Raw genomic sequence first — 20,640 nt, 5'->3', positions numbered from 1 at the left:
TATTATACAAGTATCCGCCCTTAAACATGCCCTTATTATACAAGTATCCACCCTTATTAGCGGCCTTATTATAGAAGTATCCGCCCGTAAACATTAATGTAAGCGCCCTTAAACATGCACTTTTTTTAAGCACGCAACGGCCTCGTGAGCGTGCGGTGCGGGGGCATGTGACATAATATGGTTTAAAGTGCGCATGCGCTAAGCTGTGCCCAGCTCAGCTGTTTAATTTCGGCTATTTTCGGAGTGTCCCGCTGCGCTTGCGCAGTAGAGAGCGGACACTATGCGATGGGCCAGCTGCGCTTGCGCAGTAGAGAGCGGACACTATCCGATAGCGGACAGAATACGATAGGACACCGGTGCAATGAAATCCCGGCATGGAACCCTTTAGCTTGGAATAAGTAGCAGGAAATGGAGACAATAATGAACTTTCCTTCCCCTCTCAGAACTCATCCAGAGGGGGCGGGGTTATGTGTCACGGATCACACGCCTCCTGTCATCCCCGGGCGGCCGGCAGATGTCACTGTGCCACGTGTGTGCCTGAGCCGGGGGGAGGAGCGGGGCGTGTCAGGGGAGGAGCGGGGCGTGTCAGGGGAGGAGCGGGGCGTGGCTCTGAGTGTTAGGGGCGGAGCCCCGGCAGGAAGTGTCCCCTGTGCGGCTCTCGGTGACACCATGGCGGTTTGGAGTCGCGCTTCTCGCTCGGGATTGGTGGAGCTCCTCCTGCAGGATCACTGGGTCCGGGTCCAGGCCGATCTGTCCGGGGAAAGTCTCCGGCTGACTTCGGAGGAAGAACCGGCGGCGGTGAACGGGTTCAGTAACGGCCCCGATCCGAACACCCCCCGGAGAGGAACCCCGGGCCGCTCCTCTGACTGCGGCTCCGAGTCCGGCCTGGGCAGCCCCGGTCCCCGCCTCCCCCCGGACAGCCCGGAGCCGGTGCGGAGGGTTCGGGTGGTGAAGGAGTCGGGCGGCGGGTTGGGGATCAGTATAAAAGGCGGACAGGAGAACAGAATGCCGGTCCTCATCTCTAAGATCTTCCCGGGACTCGCCGCCGATCACAGCCGAGCTCTCCGGGTCGGAGATTCCATCCTCTCCGTCAACGGGACCGACCTCCGCAGCGCCACCCATGACCAGGCGGTGCAAGTGCTGAAGAAGGCGGGGCGAGAGGTGACCCTGGAAGGTGAGACTCCGCCCCCTACCTGCCTATGCCCCGCCCACTAACTCTAACCCCGCCCTTCCTCCGCAGCGCCACCCATGACCAGGCGGTGCAAGTGCTGAAGAAGGCGGGGCGAGAGGTGACCCTGGAAGGTGAGACTCCGCCCCCTACCTGCCTATGCCCCGCCCACTAACTCTAACCCCGCCCTTCCTCCGCAGCGCCACCCATGACCAGGCGGTGCAAGTGCTGAAGAAGGCGGGGCGAGAGGTGACCCTGGAAGGTGAGACCCCGCCCCCTACCTGCCTATGCCCCGCCCCCTAACTCTAACCCCGCCCTTCCTCCGCAGTGCCACCCATGACCAGGCGGTGCAAGTGCTGAAGAAGGCGGGGCGAGAGGTGACCCTGGAAGGTGAGACTCCGCCCCCTACCTGCCTATGCCCCGCCCACTAACTCTAACCCCGCCCTTCCTCCGCAGCGCCACCCATGACCAGGCGGTGCAAGTGCTGAAGAAGGCGGGGCGAGAGGTGACCCTGGAAGGTGAGACCCCGCCCCCTACCTGCCTATGCCCCGCCCACTAACTCTAACCCCGCCCTTCCTCCGCAGCGCCACCCATGACCAGGCGGTGCAAGTGCTGAAGAAGGCGGGGCGAGAGGTGACCCTGGAAGGTGAGACCCCGCCCCCTACCTGCCTATGCCCCGCCCACTAACTCTAACCCCGCCCTTCCTCCGCAGCGCCACCCATGACCAGGCGGTGCAAGTGCTGAAGAAGGCGGGGCGAGAGGTGACCCTGGAAGGTGAGACCCCGCCCCCTACCTGCCTATGCCCCGCCCACTAACTCTAACCCCGCCCTTCCTCCGCAGCGCCACCCATGACCAGGCGGTGCAAGTGCTGAAGAAGGCGGGGCGAGAGGTGACCCTGGAAGGTGAGACTCCGCCCCATACCTGCCTATGCCCCGCCCCTACCTCTAACCCCGCCCTTCCTCCGCAGTGCCACCCATGACCAGGCGGTGCAAGTGCTGAAGAAGGCGGGGCGAGAGGTGACCCTGGAAGGTGAGACCCCGCCCCCTACCTGCCTATGCCCCGCCCCCTAACTCTAACCCCGCCCTTCCTCCGCAGCGCCACCCATGACCAGGCGGTGCAAGTGCTGAAGAAGGCGGGGCGAGAGGTGACCCTGGAAGGTGAGACCCCGCCCCCTACCTGCCTATGCCCCGCCCCCTAACTCTAACCCCGCCCTTCCTCCGCAGCGCCACCCATGACCAGGCGGTGCAAGTGCTGAAGAAGGCGGGGCGAGAGGTGACCCTGGAAGGTGAGACCCCGCCCCCTACCTGCCTATGCCCCGCCCCCTACCTCTAACCCCGCCCTTCCTCCGCAGTGCCACCCATGACCAGGCGGTGCAAGTGCTGAAGAAGGCGGGGCAAGAGGTGACCCTGGAAGGTGAGACTCCGCCCCCTACCTGCCTATGCCCCGCCCACTAACTCTAACCCCACCCTTCCTCCGCAGCGCCACCCATGACCAGGCGGTGCAAGTGCTGAAGAAGGCGGGGCGAGAGGTGACCCTGGAAGGTGAGACCCCGCCCCCTACCTGCCAATGCCCCGCCCCCTAACTCTAACCCCGCCCTTCCTCCGCAGTGCCACCCATGACCAGGCGGTGCAAGTGCTAAAGAAGGCGGGGCGAGAGGTGACCCTGGAAGGTGAGACCCCGCCCCCTACCTGCCTATGCCCCGCCCCCTACCTCTAACCCCGCCCTTCCTCCGCAGTGCCACCCATGACCAGGCGGTGCAAGTGCTGAAGAAGGCGGGGCGAGAGGTGACCCTGGAAGGTGAGACTCCGCCCCCTACCTGCCTATGCCCCGCCCACTAACTCTAACCCCGCCCTTCCTCCGCAGCGCCACCCATGACCAGGCGGTGCAAGTGCTGAAGAAGGCGGGGCGAGAGGTGACCCTGGAAGGTGAGACCCCGCCCCCTACCTATGCCCCGCCCCCTAACTCTAACCCCGCCCCTCCTCCGCAGCGCCACCCATGACCAGGCGGTGCAAGTGCTGATGAAGGCGGGGCGAGAGGTGACCCTGGAAAGTGAGACCCCGCCCCCTACCTATGCCCCGCCCCCTAACTCTAACCCCGCCCCTCCTTCGCAGCGCCACCCATGACCAGGTGGTGCAAGTGCTGAAGAAGGCGGGGTGAGAGGTGACCCTGGAAGGTGAGACTCCGCCCCCTACCTGCCTATGCCCCGCCCCCTACCTCTAACCCCGCCCCTCCTCCGCAGCGCCACCCATGACCAGGCGGTGCAAGTGCTGAAGAAGGCGGGGCAAGAGGTGACCCTGGAAGGTGAGACTCCGCCCCCTACCTGCCTATGCCCCACCCCCTAACTGTAACCCCACCCCTCCTCCGCAGTGCCACCCATGACCAGGCGGTGCAAGTGCTGAAGAAGGCGGGGCGAGAGGTGACCCTGGAAGGTGAGACTCCGCCCCCTACCTGCCTATGCCCCACCCCCTAACTGTAACCCCACCCCTCCTCCGCAGTGCCACCCATGACCAGGCGGTGCAAGTGCTGAAGAAGGCGGGGCGAGAGGTGACCCTGAAAGGTGAGACCCTGCCCCTACCTCCCCTCCCACCTACCTATGCCCCGCCCCCTACCTACCCCCCACCTCCCTCTAGAGCAGGGGTCTCAAACTGGTGGCCCTCCAGCTGTTGCAAAACTACAAGTCCCATCATGCCTCTGCCTTTGGGAGTCATGCTTATAACTGTCAGCCTTGCAATGCCTCATGGGACTTGTAGTTCTACAACAGCTGGAGGGCCACAGGTTGAGCACCCATGCTCTAGATCAGTGGTTCTCAACCTTTTTAGTGCTGTGACCCCTTGATAAATTTTACCCAAGTTGTGGGGACCCTTAACAGTAAAATTTATTTTTGTAACGTGGGTTGTCAGCACCCGAGGCAAGACAAGTAATTGGGAGGAGTGGCAGTGCTGGGGGGGGGGGTTGGGAGGAGTGGCAGTGCTGGGGGGGGGAGTTGGGAGGAGTGGCAGTGCTGGGGGGGGAGTTGGGAGGAGTGGCAGTGCTGGGGGGGGAGTTGGGAGAAGTGGCAGTGCTGGGGGGGGGAGTTGGGAGGAGTGGCAGTGCTGGGGGGGAGTCGGGAGGAGTGGCAGTGCTGGGGGGGGGGTTGGGAGGAGTGGCAGTGCTGGGGGGGGAGTCGGGAGGAGTGGCAGTGCTGGGGGGGGGGGTTGGGAGGAGTGGCAGTGCTGGGGGGGGGGGGTTGGGAGGAGTGGCAGTGCTGGGGGGGGGGAGTTGGGAGGAGTGGCAGTGCGAGGAGTGGCAGTGCTGGGGGGGGGGTTGGGAGGAGTGGCAGTGCTGGGGGGGGGAGTTGGGAGAAGTGGCAGTGCTGGGGGGGGGGGAGTTGGGAGGAGTGGCAGTGCTGGGGGGGGGGAGTTGGGAGGAGTGGCAGTGCTGGGGGGGGGGGAGTTGGGAGGAGTGGCAGTCCTGGGGGGGGAGTTGGGAGGAGTGGCAGTGCTGGGGGGGGGGGGAGTTGGGAGGAGTGGCAGTGCTGGGGGGGTGGGGAGTTGGGAGGAGTGGCAGTGCTGGGGGGGGGAGTTGGGAGGAGTGGCAGTGCTGGGGGGGTGGGGAGTTGGGAGGAGTGGCAGTGCTGGGGGGGGGGGGGGAGTTGGGAGGAGTGGCAGTGCTGGGGGGGGGGGGAAGTTGGGAGGAGTGGCAGTGCTGGGGGGGGGGGGAAGTTGGGAGGAGTGGCAGTGCTGGGGGGGGAAGTTGGGAGGAGTGGCAGTGCTGGGGGGGGGAAGTTGGGAGGAGTGGCAGTGCTGGGGGGGGGAAGTTGGGAGGAGTGGCAGTGCTGGGGGGGGAGTTGGGAGGAGTGGCAGTGCTGGGGTGGGGAGTTGGGAGGAGTGGCAGTGCTGGGGTGGGGAGTTGGGAGGAGTGGCAGTGCTGGGGGGGTGGGGAGTTGGGAGGAGTGGCAGTGCTGGGGGGGGAAGTTGGGAGGAGTGGCAGTGCTGGGGGGGGGAAGTTGGGAGGAGTGGCAGTGCTGGGGGGGGGAAGTTGGGAGGAGTGGCAGTGCTGGGGGGGGGAGTTGGGAGGAGTGGCAGTGCCTGGGGGGGGAGTTGGGAGGAGTGGCAGTGCTGGGGTGGGGAGTTGGGAGGAGTGGCAGTGCTGGGGGGGTGGGGAGTTGGGAGGAGTGGCAGTGCTGGGGGGGGGGAAGTTGGGAGGAGTGGCAGTGCTGGGGGGGGGGAAGTTGGGAGGAGTGGCAGTGCTGGGGGGGGGGAAGTTGGGAGGAGTGGCAGTGCTGGGGGGGGAGTTGGGAGGAGTGGCAGTGCTGGGGGGGAGTTGGGAGGAGTGGCAGTGCCTGGGGGGGGGAGTTGGGAGGAGTGGCAGTGCTGGGGGGGGGAGTTGGGAGGAGTGGCAGTGCTGGGGGGGGAAGTTGGGAGGAGTGGCAGTGCTGGGGGGGTGGAAGTTGGGAGGAGTGGCAGTGCTGGGGGGGTGGGAAGTTGGGAGGAGTGGCAGTGCTGGGGGGGTGGGGAGTTGGGAGGAGTGGCAGTGCTGGGGGGGTGGGGAGTTGGGAGGAGTGGCAGTGCTGGGGGGTGGGGAGTTGGGAGGAGTGGCAGTGCTGGGGGCGGGAGTTGGGAGGAGTGGCAGTGCTGGGGGGGGGCAAGTTGGGAGGAGTGGCAGTGCTGGGGGGGGGGCAAGTTGGGAGGAGTGGCAGTGCTGGGGGGGGTGGGGAGTTGGGAGGAGTGGCAGTGCTGGGGGCGGGAGTTGGGAGGAGTGGCAGTGCTGGGGGGGGGCAAGTTGGGAGGAGTGGCAGTGCTGGGGGGGGGGCAAGTTGGGAGGAGTGGCAGTGCTGGGGGGGGGAGTTGGGAGGAGTGGCAGTGCTGGGGGGGGGGGAGTTGGGAGGAGTGGCAGTGCTGGGGGGGGGGGAGTTGGGAGGAGTGGCAGTGCTGGGGGGGAGTTCTGATCAGCAGTGGGGACTTTTAATGGCCGCTCTAATCACAGGTAGTGTTACTGTGTCTCTGACTTTGTGGTGTCTCGCAGCAGTGACACCTAAGCCTGAAATCAGGAGATGGGGTCTCCTCCAAGCCCCTCCCACTTCACATTCCTTACCAGTCAGCTGACCTCTAGTCTCTGCCCCCAGCCATGCTGTGAACTGAATGAGTGGTTGTGAAGAGGCAGAGTGGGCGGTCACAGGCTCCAGGGACAGCCCAGCTGAGTGGCTGTGGAGAGGCTGAGTGGGCGGTCACAGGCTCCAGGGACAGCCCAGCTGAGTGGCTGTGGAGAGGCTGAGTGGGCGGTCACAGGCTCCAGGGACAGCCCAGCTTGGCGGCTGTGGAGAGGCTGAGTGGGCGGTCACAGGCTCCAGGGACAGCCCAGCTGAGTGGCTGTGGAGAGGCTGAGTGGGCGGTCACAGGCTCCAGGGACAGCCCAGCTGAGTGGCTGTGGAGAGGCTGAGTGGGCGGTCACAGGCTCCAGGGACAGCCCAGCTTGGCGGCTGTGAAGAGGCAGAGTGGGCGGTTACAGGCTCCAGGGACAGCCCAGCTTGGCGGCTGTGAAGAGGCAGAGTGGGCGGTGCTTCAGGACAGTCCAGGATTCGGTGACCCCCCAGGTTGAGAATCGCTGCTCTAGAGAGAGGGGACTCTGGAAGGTGAGCCTAGCACAGACCCCGCCCACCTACCCCTAAGGGCCGCCCATCTGCCTTTAGTGTCGTGACTGGCGGCTCCTGTGCACATGTTCAGGAGTGATGTCACGTGGCTCCTGCCAATCACATAACCGCAGTCCGTGGCCACGGAAGGAAGAGGGGGGGAAAATGGACGTGGCCTCCAGCGATGCATATTATGCCTTTACTTTGCAGGGAAGGGAAAAACTCCCCCCCCCCCCCGCAGGGTTTACTTCCTCTTTAAGAATTCCTACAAAAATGTTGTGACTCGCTCAGAATTCAGTACGGTCCGTAGTGGGGGGGGGGGGGGTTGGTCTGTAGTGGGGGGGGGGGAGTTGGTCTGTAGTGGGGGGGGGGTTGGTCTGTAGTGGGGGGGGGGAAGTTAGTCTGTAGTGGGGGGGTGGGGGAAGTTGGTCTGTAGTGGGGGGGGGGTTGGTCTGTAGTGGGGGGGGGGTTGGTCTGTAGTGGGGGGGGGGAGTTGGTCTGTAGTGGGGGGGGGGGGGTTGGTCTGTAGTGGGGGGGGGAAGTTAGTCTGTAGTGGGGGGGTGGGGAAGTTGGTCTGTAGTGGGGTGGGGGGGGGGAGTTGGTCTGTAGTGGGGGTGGGGGGGGGGTTGGTCTGTAGTGGGGGGGGGTTGGTCTGTAGTGGGGGGTGGGGGGGGAGTTGTCTGTAGTGGGGTGGGGGAGTTGGTCTGTAGTGGGGGGGTGGGGGAAGTTGGTCCGTAGTGGGGGGGGGTGGGGGAAGTTGGTCCGTAGTGGGGGGGTGGGGGAAGTTGGTCCGTAGTGGGGGGGTGGGGGAAGTTGGTCCGTAGTGGGGGTGGGGTGGGGGAAGTTGGTCCGTAGTGGGGGGGTGGGGGAAGTTGGTCCGTAGTGGGGGGGTGGGGGAAGTTGGTCTGTAGTGGGGGGGGGAGTTGGTCTGTAGTGGGGGGGGGAAGTTGGTCTGTAGTGGGGGGGTGGGGAAGTTGGTCTGTAGTGGGGGAGGTGGAGGAAGTTGGTCTGTAGTGGGGGGGTGGGGAAGTTGGTCCGTAGTGGGGGGGGTGGGGAAGTTGGTCCGTAGTGGGGGGGGGGGGAGTTGGTCTGTAGTGGGGGTGGGGGTGGGGGAAGTTGGTCCATAGGGGGTGGGGTGGGGGAAGTTGGTCCGTAGTGGGGGGGTGGGGGAAGTTGGTCCGTAGTGGGGGGGGGGAGTTGGTCTGTAGTGGTGGGTGGGGGGGGAGTTGGTCTGTAGTGGGGGTGGGGGGGGAGTTGGTCTGTAGTGGGGGTGGGGAAGTTGGTTTGTAGTGGGGGGGGGAGTTGGTCTGTAGTGGGGGTGGGGGGGAGTTGGTCTGTAGTGGGGGTGGGGTGGGGGGAAGTTGGTTCGTAGTGGGGGGGGGAGTTGGTCCTTAGTGGGGGGGAGTTGGTCCGTAGTGGGGGGGGGGGTTGGTCTGTAGTGGGGGGGTGGGGGAAGTTGGTCCGTAGTGGGGGGGGTGGGGGAAGTTGGTCCGTAGTGGGGGGGTGGGGGAAGTTGGTCCGTAGTGGGGGGGGGTGGGGGAAGTTGGTCCGTAGTGGGGGGGTGGGGGAAGTTGGTCCGTAGTGGGGGGGTGGGGAAGTTGGTCCGTAGTGGGGGTGGGGTGGGGGAAGTTGGTCCGTAGTGGGGGGGTGGGGGAAGTTGGTCCGTAGTGGGGGGGTGGGGGAAGTTGGTCTGTAGTGGGGGGGGGAGTTGGTCTGTAGTGGGGGGGGAAGTTGGTCTGTAGTGGGGGGGTGGGGGAAGTTGGTCTGTAGTGGGGGGGTGGAGGAAGTTGGTCTGTAGTGGGGGGGTGGGGGAAGTTGGTCCGTAGTGGGGGGGGTGGGGAAGTTGGTCCGTAGTGGGGGGGGGGAGTTGGTCTGTAGTGGGGTGGGGTGGGGGAAGTTGGTCCATAGGGGGTGGGGTGGGGGAAGTTGGTCCGTAGTGGGGGGGTGGGGGAAGTTGGTCCGTAGTGGGGGGGGGAGTTGGTCTGTAGTGGGGGTGGGGGGGGAGTTGGTCTGTAGTGGGGGTGGGGGGGAGTTGGTCTGTAGTGGGGGTGGGGGAAGTTGGTTTGTAGTGGGGGGGGGAGTTGGTCTGTAGTGGGGGTGGGGGGGGAGTTGGTCTGTAGTGGGGGTGGGGTGGGGGAAGTTGGTTCGTAGTGGGGGGGGAGTTGGTCCTTAGTGGGGGGGAGTTGGTCCGTAGTGGGGGGGGGGGTTGGTCTGTAGTGGGGGTGGGGGGGGGAGTTGGTCTGTAGTGGGGGTGGGGTGGGGGAAGTTGGTCCGTAGTGGGGGGGGGGGAGTTGGTCTGTAGTGGGGGGGTTGGTCTGTAGTGGGGGTGGGGGGGGGAGTTGGTCTGTAGTGGGGGTGGGGGAAGTTGGTCCGTAGTGGGGGGGGAGTTGGTCCGTAGTGGGGGGGGTTGGTCTGTAGTGGGGGGGTGGGGGAAGTTGGTCCGTAGTGGGGGGGGGAGTTGGTCCGTAGTGGGGGGGGAGTTGGTCTGTAGTGGGGGGGTTGGTCTGTAGTGGGGGTGGGGGGGGAGTTGGTCTGTAGTGGGGGAAGTTGGTCTGTAGTGGGGGGGGAAGTTGGTCTGTAGTGGGGGTGGGTAAGTTAGTCTGTAGTGGGGGTGGGGAAGTTGGTCTGTAGTGAGGGGGGAAGTTGGTCTGTAGTGGGGGGGTTGGTCTGTAGTGGGGGTGGGGGAAGTTGGTCTGTAGTGGGGGGGGGAGGAAGTTGGTCTGTAGTGGGGGGGGGGAGTTGGGAGGAGTGGCAGTGCTGGGGGGGGGAGTTGGGAGGAGTGGCAGTGCTGGGGGGGGGAGTTGGGAGGAGTGGCAGTGCTGGGGGGGGGAGTTGGGAGGAGTGGCAGTGCTGGGGGGGGGGGGGAGTTGGGAGGAGTGGCAGTGCTGGGGGGGGGGGGAGTTGGGAGGAGTGGCAGTGCTGGGGGGGAGTTCTGATCAGCAGTGGGGACTTTTAATGGCCCGCTCTAATCACAGGTAGTGTTACTGTGTCTCTGACTTTGTGGTGTCTCGCAGCAGTGACACCTAAGCCTGAAATCAGGAGATGGGGTCTCCTCCAAGCCCCTCCCACTTCACATTCCTTACCAGTCAGCTGACCTCTAGTCTCTGCCCCCCAGCCATGCTGTGAACTGAATGAGTGGTTGTGAAGAGGCAGAGTGGGCGGTCACAGGCTCCAGGGACAGCCCAGCTGAGTGGCTGTGAAGAGGCTGAGTGGGCGGTGCTTCAGGACAGTCCAGGATTCAGTGACCCCCCAGGTTGAGAATCGCTGCTCTAGAGAGAGGGGACTCTGGAAGGTGAGCCTAGCACAGACCCCGCCCACCTACCCCTAAGGGCCGCCCGTCTGCCTTTAGTGTCGTGACTGGCGGCTCCTGTGCACATGTTCAGGAGTGATGTCACGTGGCTCCTGCCAATCACATAACCGCAGTCCGTGGCCACGGAAGGAAGAGGGGGGAAAATGGATGTGGCCTCCAGCGATGCATATTATGCCTTTACTTTGCAGGGAAGGGAAAAACTCTCCCCCCCCCCCCCCCCCCCGCAGGGTTTACTTCCTCTTTAAGAATTCTACAAAAATGTTGTGACTCGCTCAGAATTCAGTACGGTCCGTAGTGGGGGGGGGGGGGGTTGGTCTGTAGTGGGGGGGGGGGAGTTGGTCTGTAGTGGGGGGGGGGGTTGGTCTGTAGTGGGGGGGGGGAAGTTGGTCTGTAGTGGGGGGGGGGGGGGAAGTTGGTCTGTAGTGGGGGGGAAGTTGGTCTGTAGTGGGGGGGGGGAAGTTGGTCTGTAGTGGGGGGGGGAAGTTGGTCTGTAGTGGGGGGGAAGTTGGTCTGTAGTGGGGGGGGGAAGTTGGTCTGTAGTGGGGGGGGTTGGTCTGTAGTGGGGGTGGGGTGGGGGAAGTTGGTCTGTAGTGGGGGGGGTTGGTCTGTAGTGGGGGAAGTTGGTCTGTAGTGGGGGGGGGGGGAGTTGGTCTGTAGTGGGGGTGGGGTGGAGGAAGTTGGTCTGTAGTGGGGGGGGTTGGTCTGTAGTGGGGGGGGGCTTGGTCTGTAGTGGGGGTGGGGTGGGGGAAGTTGGTCTGTAGTGGGGGGGGGGGTTGGTCTGTAGTGGAGGAAGTTGGTCTGTAGTGGGGGGGAGTTGGTCTGTAGTGGGGGGGGGTTGGTCTGTAGTGGGGGGGGTTGGTCTGTAGTGGAGGAAGTTGGTCTGTAGTGGGGGGGAGTTGGTCTGTAGTGGGGGGGAGTTGGTCCGTAGTGGGGGGGGGTTGGTCTGTAGTGGGGGGGTTGGTCTGTAGTGGGGGTGGGGGGGGGAGTTGGTCTGTAGTGGGGGGGGGAGTTGGTCTGTAGTGGGGGGGGGGGGAGTTGGTCTGTAGTGAGGGGGGGGGAAGTTGGTCTGTAGTGGGGGGGGGTTGGTCTGTAGTGGGGGGGGAAGTTGGTCTGTAGTGGGGGGGGAGTTGGTCTGTAGTGGGGGGGGAGTTGGTCTGTAGTGGGGGGAAGTTGGTCTGTAGTGGGGGGGAAGTTGGTCTGTAGTGGGGGGGGGAGTTGGTCTGTAGTGGGGGGGGAGTTGGTCTGTAGTGGGGGGGGGAGTTGGTCTGTAGTGGGGGGGGAGTTGGTCCTGTAGTGGGGGGGGTTGGTCTGTAGTGGGGGTGGGGTGGGGGAAGTTGGTCTGTAGTGGGGGTGGGGGAAGTTGGTCTGTAGTGGGGGTGGGGGAAGTTGGTCTGTAGTGGGGGGGGGGGAAGTTGGTCTGTAGTGGGGGGGGGGGAGTTGGTCTGTAGTGGGGGGGTTGGTCTGTAGTGGGGGGGGGTTGGTCTGTAGTGGGGGGGGGGAGTAGGTCTGTAGTGGGGGGGGGAAGTTGGTCTGTAGTGGGGGGGGAAGTTGGTCTGTAGTGGGGGGGGTGGGGAAGTTGGTCTGTAGTGGGGGGGTGGGGGAAGTTGGTCTGTAGTGGGGGGGGAAGTTGGTCTGTAGTGGGGGGGGAGTTGGTCTGTAGTGGGGGGGGAGTTGGTCTGTAGTGGGGGGGGAGTTGGTCTGTAGTGGGGGGGGAGTTGGTCTGTAGTGGGGGGGAGTTGGTCTGTAGTGGGGGGGGTTGGTCTGTAGTGGGGGGGGGGAGTTGGTCTGTAGTGGGGGGGGGGGGGAGTTGGTCTGTAGTGGGGGTGGGGTGGGGAAGTTGGTCTGTAGTGGGGGGGGGAGTTGGTCTGTAGTGGGGGGGGGGGAAGTTGGTCTGTAGTGGGGGGGGGGGAAGTTGGTCTGTAGTGGGGGGGGGGGAAGTTGGTCTGTAGTGGGGGGGGGGAAGTTGGTCTGTAGTGGGGGGGGGAGTTGGTCTGTAGTGGGGGGGGGGAGTTGGTCTGTAGTGGGGGGGAGTTGGTCTGTAGTGGGGGGGGGAAGTTGGTCTGTAGTGGGGGGGGAAGTTGGTCTGTAGTGGGGGGGGTTGGTCTGTAGTGGGGGGGGGAGTTGGTCTGTAGTGGGGGTGGGGTGGGGAAGTTGGTCTGTAGTGGGGGGGGGGAGTTGGTCTGTAGTGGGGGGGGGGAAGTTGGTCTGTAGTGGGGGGGGGGGGAAGTTGGTCTGTAGTGGGGGGGGGGAAGTTGGTCTGTAGTGGGGGGGGAAGTTGGTCTGTAGTGGGGGGAAGTTGGTCTGTAGTGGGGGGGGAAGTTGGTCTGTAGTGAGGGGGGGAGTTGGTCTGTAGTGGGGGTGGGGTGGGGGAAGTTGGGCTGTAGTGGGGGGGGGGAAGTTGGGCTGTAGTGGGGGGGGGGAGTTGTCTGTAGTGGAGAGGGGGGGGAGTTGGTCTGTAGAGGGGGGTGGGTGGGGGAAGTTGGTCTGTAGTGGGGGTGGGGTGGGGGAAGTTGGTCTGTAGTGGGGGGGGTTGGTCTGTAGTGGGGGAAGTTGGTCTGTAGTGGGGGGGGGAGTTGGTCTGTAGTGGGGGGTGGGGTGGAGGAAGTTGGTCTGTAGTGGGGGGGGTTGGTCTGTAGTGGGGGGGGCTTGGTCTGTAGTGGGGGTGGGGTGGGGGAAGTTGGTCTGTAGTGGGGGGGGGGGTTGGTCTGTAGTGGAGGAAGTTGGTCTGTAGTGGGGGGGAGTTGGTCTGTAGTGGGGGGGAGTTGGTCTGTAGTGGGGGGGGTTGGTCTGTAGTGGGGAAGTTGTCTGTAGTGGGGGAAGTTGGTCTGTAGTGGGGGAAGTTGGTCTGTAGTGGGGGGGAGTTGGTCTGTAGTGGGGGGGGGGCTTGGTCTGTAGTGGGGGTGGGGTGGGGGAAGTTGGTCTGTAGTGGGGGGGGTTGGTCTGTAGTGGAGGAAGTTGGTCTGTAGTGGGGGGGGGTTGGTCTGTAGTGCGGGTGGGGTGGGGGAAGTTGGTCTGTAGTGGGGGGGGGGGCTTGGTCTGTAGTGGGGGTGGGGTGGGGGAAGTTGGTCTGTAGTGGGGGGGGGGGTTGGTCTGTAGTGGAGGAAGTTGGTCTGTAGTGGGGGGGGGGTTGGTCTGTAGTGGGGGTGGGGTGGGGGAAGTTGGTCTGTAGTGGGGGGGGGGCTTGGTCTGTAGTGGGGGTGGGGTGGGGGAAGTTGGTCTGTAGTGGGGGGGGGGTTGGTCTGTAGTGGAGGAAGTTGGTCTGTAGTGGGGGGGGGGGTTGGTCTGTAGTGGGGGTGGGGTGGGGGGAAGTTGGTCTGTAGTGGGGGTGGGGTGGGGGAAGTTGGTCTGTAGTGGGGGGGGGTTGGTCTGTAGTGGAGGAAGTTGGTCTGTAGTGGGGGGAGTTGGTCTGTAGTGGGGGGGGGTTGGTCTGTAGTGGGGGAAGTTGGTCTGTAGTGGGGGGGAGTTGGTCTGTAGTGGGGGGGGGGCTTGGTCTGTAGTGGGGGTGGGGTGGGGGAAGTTGGTCTGTAGTGGGGGGGGGGGTTGGTCTGTAGTGGAGGAAGTTGGTCTGTAGTGGGGGGGGGTTGGTCTGTAGTGGGGGTGGGGTGGGGGAAGTTGGTCTGTAGTGGGGGGGGGGGGTTGGTCTGTAGTGGGGGTGGGGTGGGGGAAGTTGGTCTGTAGTGGGGGGGGGGGTAGTTGGTCCGTAATTTTCACAGAAAATCAATAGAAAAGCGTCCTTGTACTGTGAAGGTGATTATTTAATTCTTGAAGCAAATGGTAAAACTCCAGAAATGTTTTGGTCTCCAGGCATTGGCTGCGGCTCGGGGGATTAGCTGGGGCCCCTCATTAATGAGTGATCACCTCTTATTGGATTACAGTAAAGCCACCCAGGGGTCCGATCTGCTTCCGTCAGCACTCTTCTCTCATGGCTGCACCTGATAATCGTGTCACCAGGGAGTGTGCAGCCTGCGGAGGCCCCCCATCCCCTTCCCTGCCCCCCCCTCCCTGCCCCCCTCCCCTGCCCCCCCTCCCCTGCCCCCCTTCCCTGCCCCCCCTCCCTGCCCCCCTCCCTGCCCCCCTTCCCTGCACCCCTCCACTTCTTAGGCTGTTCTTCTACCTTATATGGACTCCGGTCTCCTTATTCTCTAATCTCTGGTCAGATCCCGGCTCCACACACATTAACCCCCGACTTCCAGCTTGGAATGGGAGGCTCCATGTACACTGACAGCTCCTACATTTGTAGTCAGAGGCTTTCCGCAGAGTTTTAGGTAAACCTCCCTCTCCTGAATGTGGAAGAATCGCATTCTGGATAGGAACATTTTGGCCTCCCAGCCGGGTGAAAATGCATTTTTCAGGTTTCCCGCATTCAGGGTAGGCTGGTGTACATGTAGCCTAAGACGTCACTTGTGGCCTCCACATGCCGGTGCTGAAGCCTCTGATTTGGCTGCCCAAAGAGGACCTGTGGCCTGTTCAGCTTTTTTACACATGTGGAAAATTTCAGCTAGGGGTCAGTAAATCTGCGGGAAAATCTGGTGCTTAATTTTCCAGCACTGCCTTAACCCTCTTGGGCATGGAGGTCACCAGAGCTTCACAGGTTGTCACTGGAGTCCTCTTCCCCTCCTCCATGATGACATCACGGAGCTGGTGGATGTTAGAGACCTTGCGCTCCTCCACCTTCCATTGAGGATGTCCCACAGATGTTCAATAGGGTTTAGGTCTGGAGACATGCTTGGCCAGTCCATCACCTTTACCCTCAGCTTCTTTAGCAAGGCAGTGGTGGTCTTGGAGGTGTGTTTGGGGTGGTTATCATGTTGGAATACTGCCCTGCGGCCCAGTCTCTGAAGGGAGGGGATCATGCTCTGCTTCAGTATGTCACAGTACATGTTGGCATTCATGGTCCCCTCAATGATCTGTAGCCCCCCAGTGCCGGCAGCACTCATGCAGCCCCAGACCATGACAATCCCACCACCATGCTTGACTGTAGACAAGACACACTTGTCTTTGTCCTCCTCACCTGGTTGCCCCCACACACGCTTGTCACCATCTGAACCAAATACCTTTATCTTGGTCTCATCAGACCACAGGACATGGTTCCAGTAATCCATGTCCTTAGTCTGCTTGTCTTCAGCAAACTGTTTGTGGACTTTCTTGTACATCATCTTTAGAAGAGGCTTCCTTCTGTGACGACAGCCATGCAGACCAATTAGATGCAGTGTGCGGCGTATGGTCTGAGCACTGACAGGCTGACCCCCCACCCCTACAACCTCTGCAGCAATGCTGGCAGCACTCATACGTCTATTTCCCAAAGACAACCTCTGGCTATGACGCTGAGCACGTGACCTCAACTTCTTTGGTGGACCATGGCGAGGCCTGTTCTGAGGGGAACCTGTCCTGTTATACCGCTGTATGGTCTTGGCCACCGTGCTGCAGATCAGTTTCAGGGTCTTGGCGATCTTCTTATAGCCTAGGCCATCTTTATGTAGAGCAACAATTCTTTTTTTCAGATCCTCAGAGATTTCTTTGCCATGAGGTGCCATGTTGTACTTCCAGTGACCAGTATGAGAGAGTGAGAGCGATAACACCAAATTTAACACACCTGCTCCCCATTCACACCTGAGACCTTGTAACACTAACGAGTCACATGACACCGGGGAGGGAAAATGGCTAATTGGGCCCAATTTGGAGATTTTCACTTAGGGGTGTACTGACTTTTGTTGCCAGCGGTTTAGACATTAATGGCTGTGTGTTGAGTTATTTTGAGGGGGACAGTAAATTTACACTGTTATACAAGCTGTACACTCACTACTTACATTGTAGACAAGTGTCATTTCTTCAGTGTTGTCACATGAAAAGATAGAAGAAAAGATTTACACAAATGTCACTCAGGGGTGTACTTACTTTTGTCAGATACTGTATGTACTGTCCACTGCTGGACCCCCCCCCCCAGTTGCTGATTGAAGGGTCTCTGATGGAGAACAGATTTTGCCGTCTCTGATGTCGGTACAGCTGGTAGCCGGAGACCGCGTCCTCCTTGCTGTGCGTTTAGCGGCATCCATCATTTCTAGCATTTATAGTGATCTATTCTCGGTTGTTCACATGTTGCTTCTCATTAATGTGATGTGTTTTTTTTTTTGTTTGTTTAATGTGTCAGCTTTAAAGGAAATGAATGCTGGAAAGCATGGAGGCCAACCTCCACCTCGGAGTATATTAGTGTCCTGCCTGTCATTCTGATCCAGTGGCTTCAGTACTCTCTGACCCACAACATGGTTGTAAGTTGGGAACTTTGACTTTACTGATTTGGTTGCTTTTCCTTGGTCAGTTTCTCAGGAAATGCTGAACCTGCATTTTCAGAAGATGGTCACTGTGATGGGAGTCACTTTGGGTGGGGGGCTTGTGGAGCTCAGCTTGCCTTGGAGAGCTCTGGAAGCTCCTGTTCCTGGTCCAGCTCCCCCTGTCCATCCTATTTGTCTATTAGGAGCACAGGGTGACTGAGAACCCCACTATGATCTGTGTTGGTCGGACTCGCTGTACAGCCACACTGGAATGTTGTTTAGATTGTGTGTTGTCTCATGCTGTTGGACTCTTTGCTGTGATCGTTTGGGGTGTGGCTGTGTCCCATTGTTCTGTTGTGTCTGTCTGCCTTAGAAGTGAATTATGGGATGGATGGGGGGGCAAGGCAGAGAGGGGGGGGGGGATTTCTCCAACAGCCCTCCTGCTGATAAGCTGGTCTATTATTTGAATGCCTGTGTGTTCCTTATTGCTGATTGGACAATTTACCCCGCCCTGAATCCCTAAGGGGGCATTGTCCCTGAGTGAATATCTGTTGTTACATGTGTTTGAATAAACAGTCTTGTTTTCACCCTACACTGAGTTACGGCTAGTGACTGGGTGGGCTAAGGGTTCTTGCATCGGGTTAGTACCGGACAAAGGAAGCATTTACGGGGGATGTAATCCTGTTGAGGACGGAGGTCCGTGACAGTCACCAATGGCAGCCTCCCTATTCCTCAGGTTTCCTTTAGGCCTCATGCATGCAGGGCGTAAACGAACTGCAATGCCACTACTGATGCCAGGAAAAAGCGGCTCTAAAGACGTGCTTTTAGTAGCTTTTAATTAGCGTTAATGTGCATTTAGCTGCATACGCTTTTAGCAGCATTTCTTTGCCTCTATTCAAAATCGATCGTTCCCTATGAGAGCCGTCTACTGATCCGACTTTCAGCCCATTTGATTTGAATAGAAGTCTCATCCTAAGTTGGATCATCAAAATCTGACTTGTGCTCTGGGGATCTTGAAGAGGAACCCCATAATTAGAAAAAAAAAAAGGCATGGGGTCCCCCCCCCCAAAACCGTGCCAGACCCTTTGGTCTGGTATGGATTTTAAGGGGAAGCCCCATGGTAAAAAGGCTTGGGATCCCACCAAAATCCATATTAGACCCTTATCCGAGCATGCAGCCTGGCAGGCCCCCTACCCCCCAGACCATACTAGGCCACATGCCCTCAACATGGGGGGTTGGGTGCTTTGGGGCAGGGGGGTTTTGTGCCCTCCCACCCCAAGGCACCTTGTTCCCATGTTGATGGGAACAAGGGCCTCTTCCCAACAACCCTGGGTGGTGGTTGTGGGGGTCGGTGGGCAGGGGACTTATCGGAATCTGGAGGCCACCTTTTAACAAAGGGTGGGTCCCATCTGAATGAGTATGGTGTACATTGTACCCCTACCCATTCACCCCCAAAAAAGACAGTGTACTCTTATTAAAGACTAGAAACGGTTTTGACAAGTCCTCTATTAAAATCTTCAATGTGACTTCTCCCTCCAGTCTTCTCCTCTGCTGCTATCTTCTCTGCCGCTGACCCAGTCCTCCTTTAACGCTCTCTGGCGGTTCTCATATAACCATGGGGTGTGGCCATTTGGTGATGTCACGAGACCCCGCCCCTTGTTCCCCTCAAAATCCAGACCGAAGTTAACAGCGTCGGATGTTTTTACAGCTGTAATACCGGTCCTCGGAACGCACCGGCCCTGCGTGTGTTTTTTTTTTTTTTTTTGCAGCTTGAAAAAGGCTCTGCCACTTACAGCTCCTAATAGTCTCTGTGCATGGACACATAGAATAACACGGAGAGGCGTTTTTAAGCTACAAAAAAAAGTCTGCTGCTGGTAAAAGTGGCTGTAGAAACGCCTCGTGTGCACAAGGTTATAACCTCCTTGAATATCCTAAAGGCCGGATAGAAGATGTGATTGGATTCATGCATTGTCCTGTCACAGGATAGACTCAAACCTGAACCAATCAGATGAAGGCGTTTTTTGGTATATTGCAGGCTCAATCATAATTGGCCAATTCACTGAAAGTGGGGAGGAGTTACACCTGCAGACCCCCAGTGCGGTCTCTTATTTTGACAAACCGGAATTGGACAATCTGAAGGAAAGGAAATGTTGTCCAAATCAACCAATCATATTTCCCTTTTTATTTCCAATCCCAAAGCCGTGACGGTGAAGTGTGTGACGCCGTCGCTGTTCTGCCCTCAGGAATAGAATGCACCCCTTGTTTAGTGAGCTCTGTGTGTACAACGCATGGGGCAGCACAGACACTTTCTCTTTTCAGGCACCCCTTCATGTTAGTCCTGCTGTCAGTCACCTAATATTTGGCGTTCTCGCTCTCTGTTCTCTGCGTGACGCCATGTTTTGTTTTTCTCCCCGCAGTGCGCTTCCTGCAGGACGTGTCTCCCTTCATCCGGAAAGCTTCCCTCGTTGGCGATCTTCCCTGGGATGATTCTGACCTGAGCGATCCATCACCTGGCGATCCATCTGGCTCCCCCCAACATAACTCATCCAAAAACGACTCCCCCAAACACGGCTCCAGGGACTGCAAAGTCATCCCCTAAAAATGTGCTATGCGGCCAGAAACCTGAGCATGTTCGACCCGGAGGGACGGTGAGTGGCCATGTGTGCGTGACACGCCTGTGTCTGTATGTCACTGTGGGAGGTACGTCATGTGTGCGTGACGTGCCTGTGTCTGTATGTCACTGTGGGAGGTACGTCATGTGTGCGCGACGCGCCTGTGTATGTCACTGTGGGAGGTACGTCATGTGTGCGCGACACGCCTGTGTATGTCACTGTGGGAGGTACGTCATGTGTGCGCGACACGCCTGTGTCTGTATGTCACTGTGGGAGGTACGTCATGTGTGCGCGACGCGCCTGTGTATGTCACTGTGGGAGGTACGTCATGTGTGCGCGACGCGCCTGTGTATGTCACTGTGGGAGGTACGTCATGTGTGCGTGACGCGCCTGTGTCTGTATGTCACTGTTGGAGGTACGTCATGTGTGCGCAACGCGCCTGTGTATGTCACTGTGGGAGGTACATCATGTGTGCGTGACACGCCTGTGTATGTCACTGTGGGAGGTACATCATGTGTGCGCGACGCGCCTGTGTATGTCACTGTGGGAGGTACGTCATGTGTGCGCGACGCGCCTGTGTATGTCACTGTGGGAGGTACGTCATGTGTGCGTGACACGCCTGTGTCTGTATGTCGCTGTGGGAGGTACGTCACGTGTACGTGACGCGCCGGTGTCTGTATGTCGCTGTGGGAGGTACGTCACGTGTACGTGACGCGCCGGTGTCTGTATGTCGCTGTGGGAGGTACGTCACGTGTACCTCTCCTCTCTCTCCTTCTCACATCCAGATCTCTTCCAGGCTGGTGGAACTTCGCTCTCCTGATGGGTGTCACTCCATCGTTCTCCGCTGTAGAGACTCCGCCTCCGCGTTGTCCTGGTCGCAAGCCCTGCACAATAACATCACGGCGCTGCTGCCGCAGGTGCTGGCGGAGACGCAGTGCATGCTGGGAGCTGCCAGCGAAGACCTCAGGCACTTAGGCTGGGTGGCAGAACAGGTGAGCCTCCATTCCTCCATATTATACCTGAATGTGGCCAGACGTGACCATTTTCCATAGATCTGATTGTATGTAACCCGGTCTGAAGATCTCCTTCTCCAGCCACACAGCATTCATTCCTTTCACTAACCTGATATCAGAGAAATATGGGGGCCACTTACCTCTTTTCTAGAAATTTCAATTGCCTGGTAGTTATGCTGACTGTCTGGGTTTAGTATTGGAATTGGGGAGACGTCATTTCAGGTCCTTAAAATAATATCCGGCCTTAAAATGGTGATGTTGGGTAGGAATCCCAGTGTTAGAAATGTGTCTGCAAACCCCCCCAGCTTGCTCTGGTTGTGTGACCCTGCGGCTCGGGTCCGGTGTGGTGTGACCCTGCGGCTCGGGTCCGGTGTGGTGTGACCCTGCGGCTCGGGTCCGGTGTGGTGTGACCCTGCGGCTCGGGTCCGGTGTGGTGTGACCCTGCGGCTCGGGTCCGGTGTGGTGTGACCCTGCGGCTCTGATCCGGTGTGGTGTGACCCTGCGGCTCTGGTCCGGTGTGGTGTGACCCTGCGGCTCTGGTCCGGTGTGGTGTGACCCTGCGGCTCGGGTCCGGTGTGGTGTGACCCTGCGGCTCGGGTCCGGTGTGGTGTGACCCTGCGGCTCGGGTCCGGTGTGGTGTGACCCTGCGGCTCGGGTCCG

At 60.3% G+C, this 20,640-nt stretch overlaps 1 protein-coding gene across 1 annotated transcript in view; it reads left to right on the top strand.

Annotated features, from left to right (window-relative positions):
- The first annotated feature begins 599 nt into the window (after nucleotides 1–599).
- The window catches only part of LOC141112885 (beta-2-syntrophin-like), a 31,236-nt gene continuing 11,195 nt past the window's right edge, over nucleotides 600–20,640 (top strand). Inside the window, 4 exon segments of the mRNA XM_073605988.1 lie at nucleotides 600–1,174; nucleotides 18,773–18,943; nucleotides 18,946–19,003; nucleotides 19,764–19,959. Of these exon segments, the coding sequence (XP_073462089.1) occupies nucleotides 670–1,174; nucleotides 18,773–18,943; nucleotides 18,946–19,003; nucleotides 19,764–19,959 (930 nt within the window). The 5' untranslated portion in view covers nucleotides 600–669.

The sequence above is a fragment of the Aquarana catesbeiana genome, linkage group LG11, assembly GCF_042186555.1.
Source record: "Aquarana catesbeiana isolate 2022-GZ linkage group LG11, ASM4218655v1, whole genome shotgun sequence".
Classification (NCBI taxonomy): Eukaryota; Metazoa; Chordata; class Amphibia; order Anura; family Ranidae; genus Aquarana; species Aquarana catesbeiana.
This window is presented reverse-complemented; position numbering and strand designations above follow the sequence as displayed.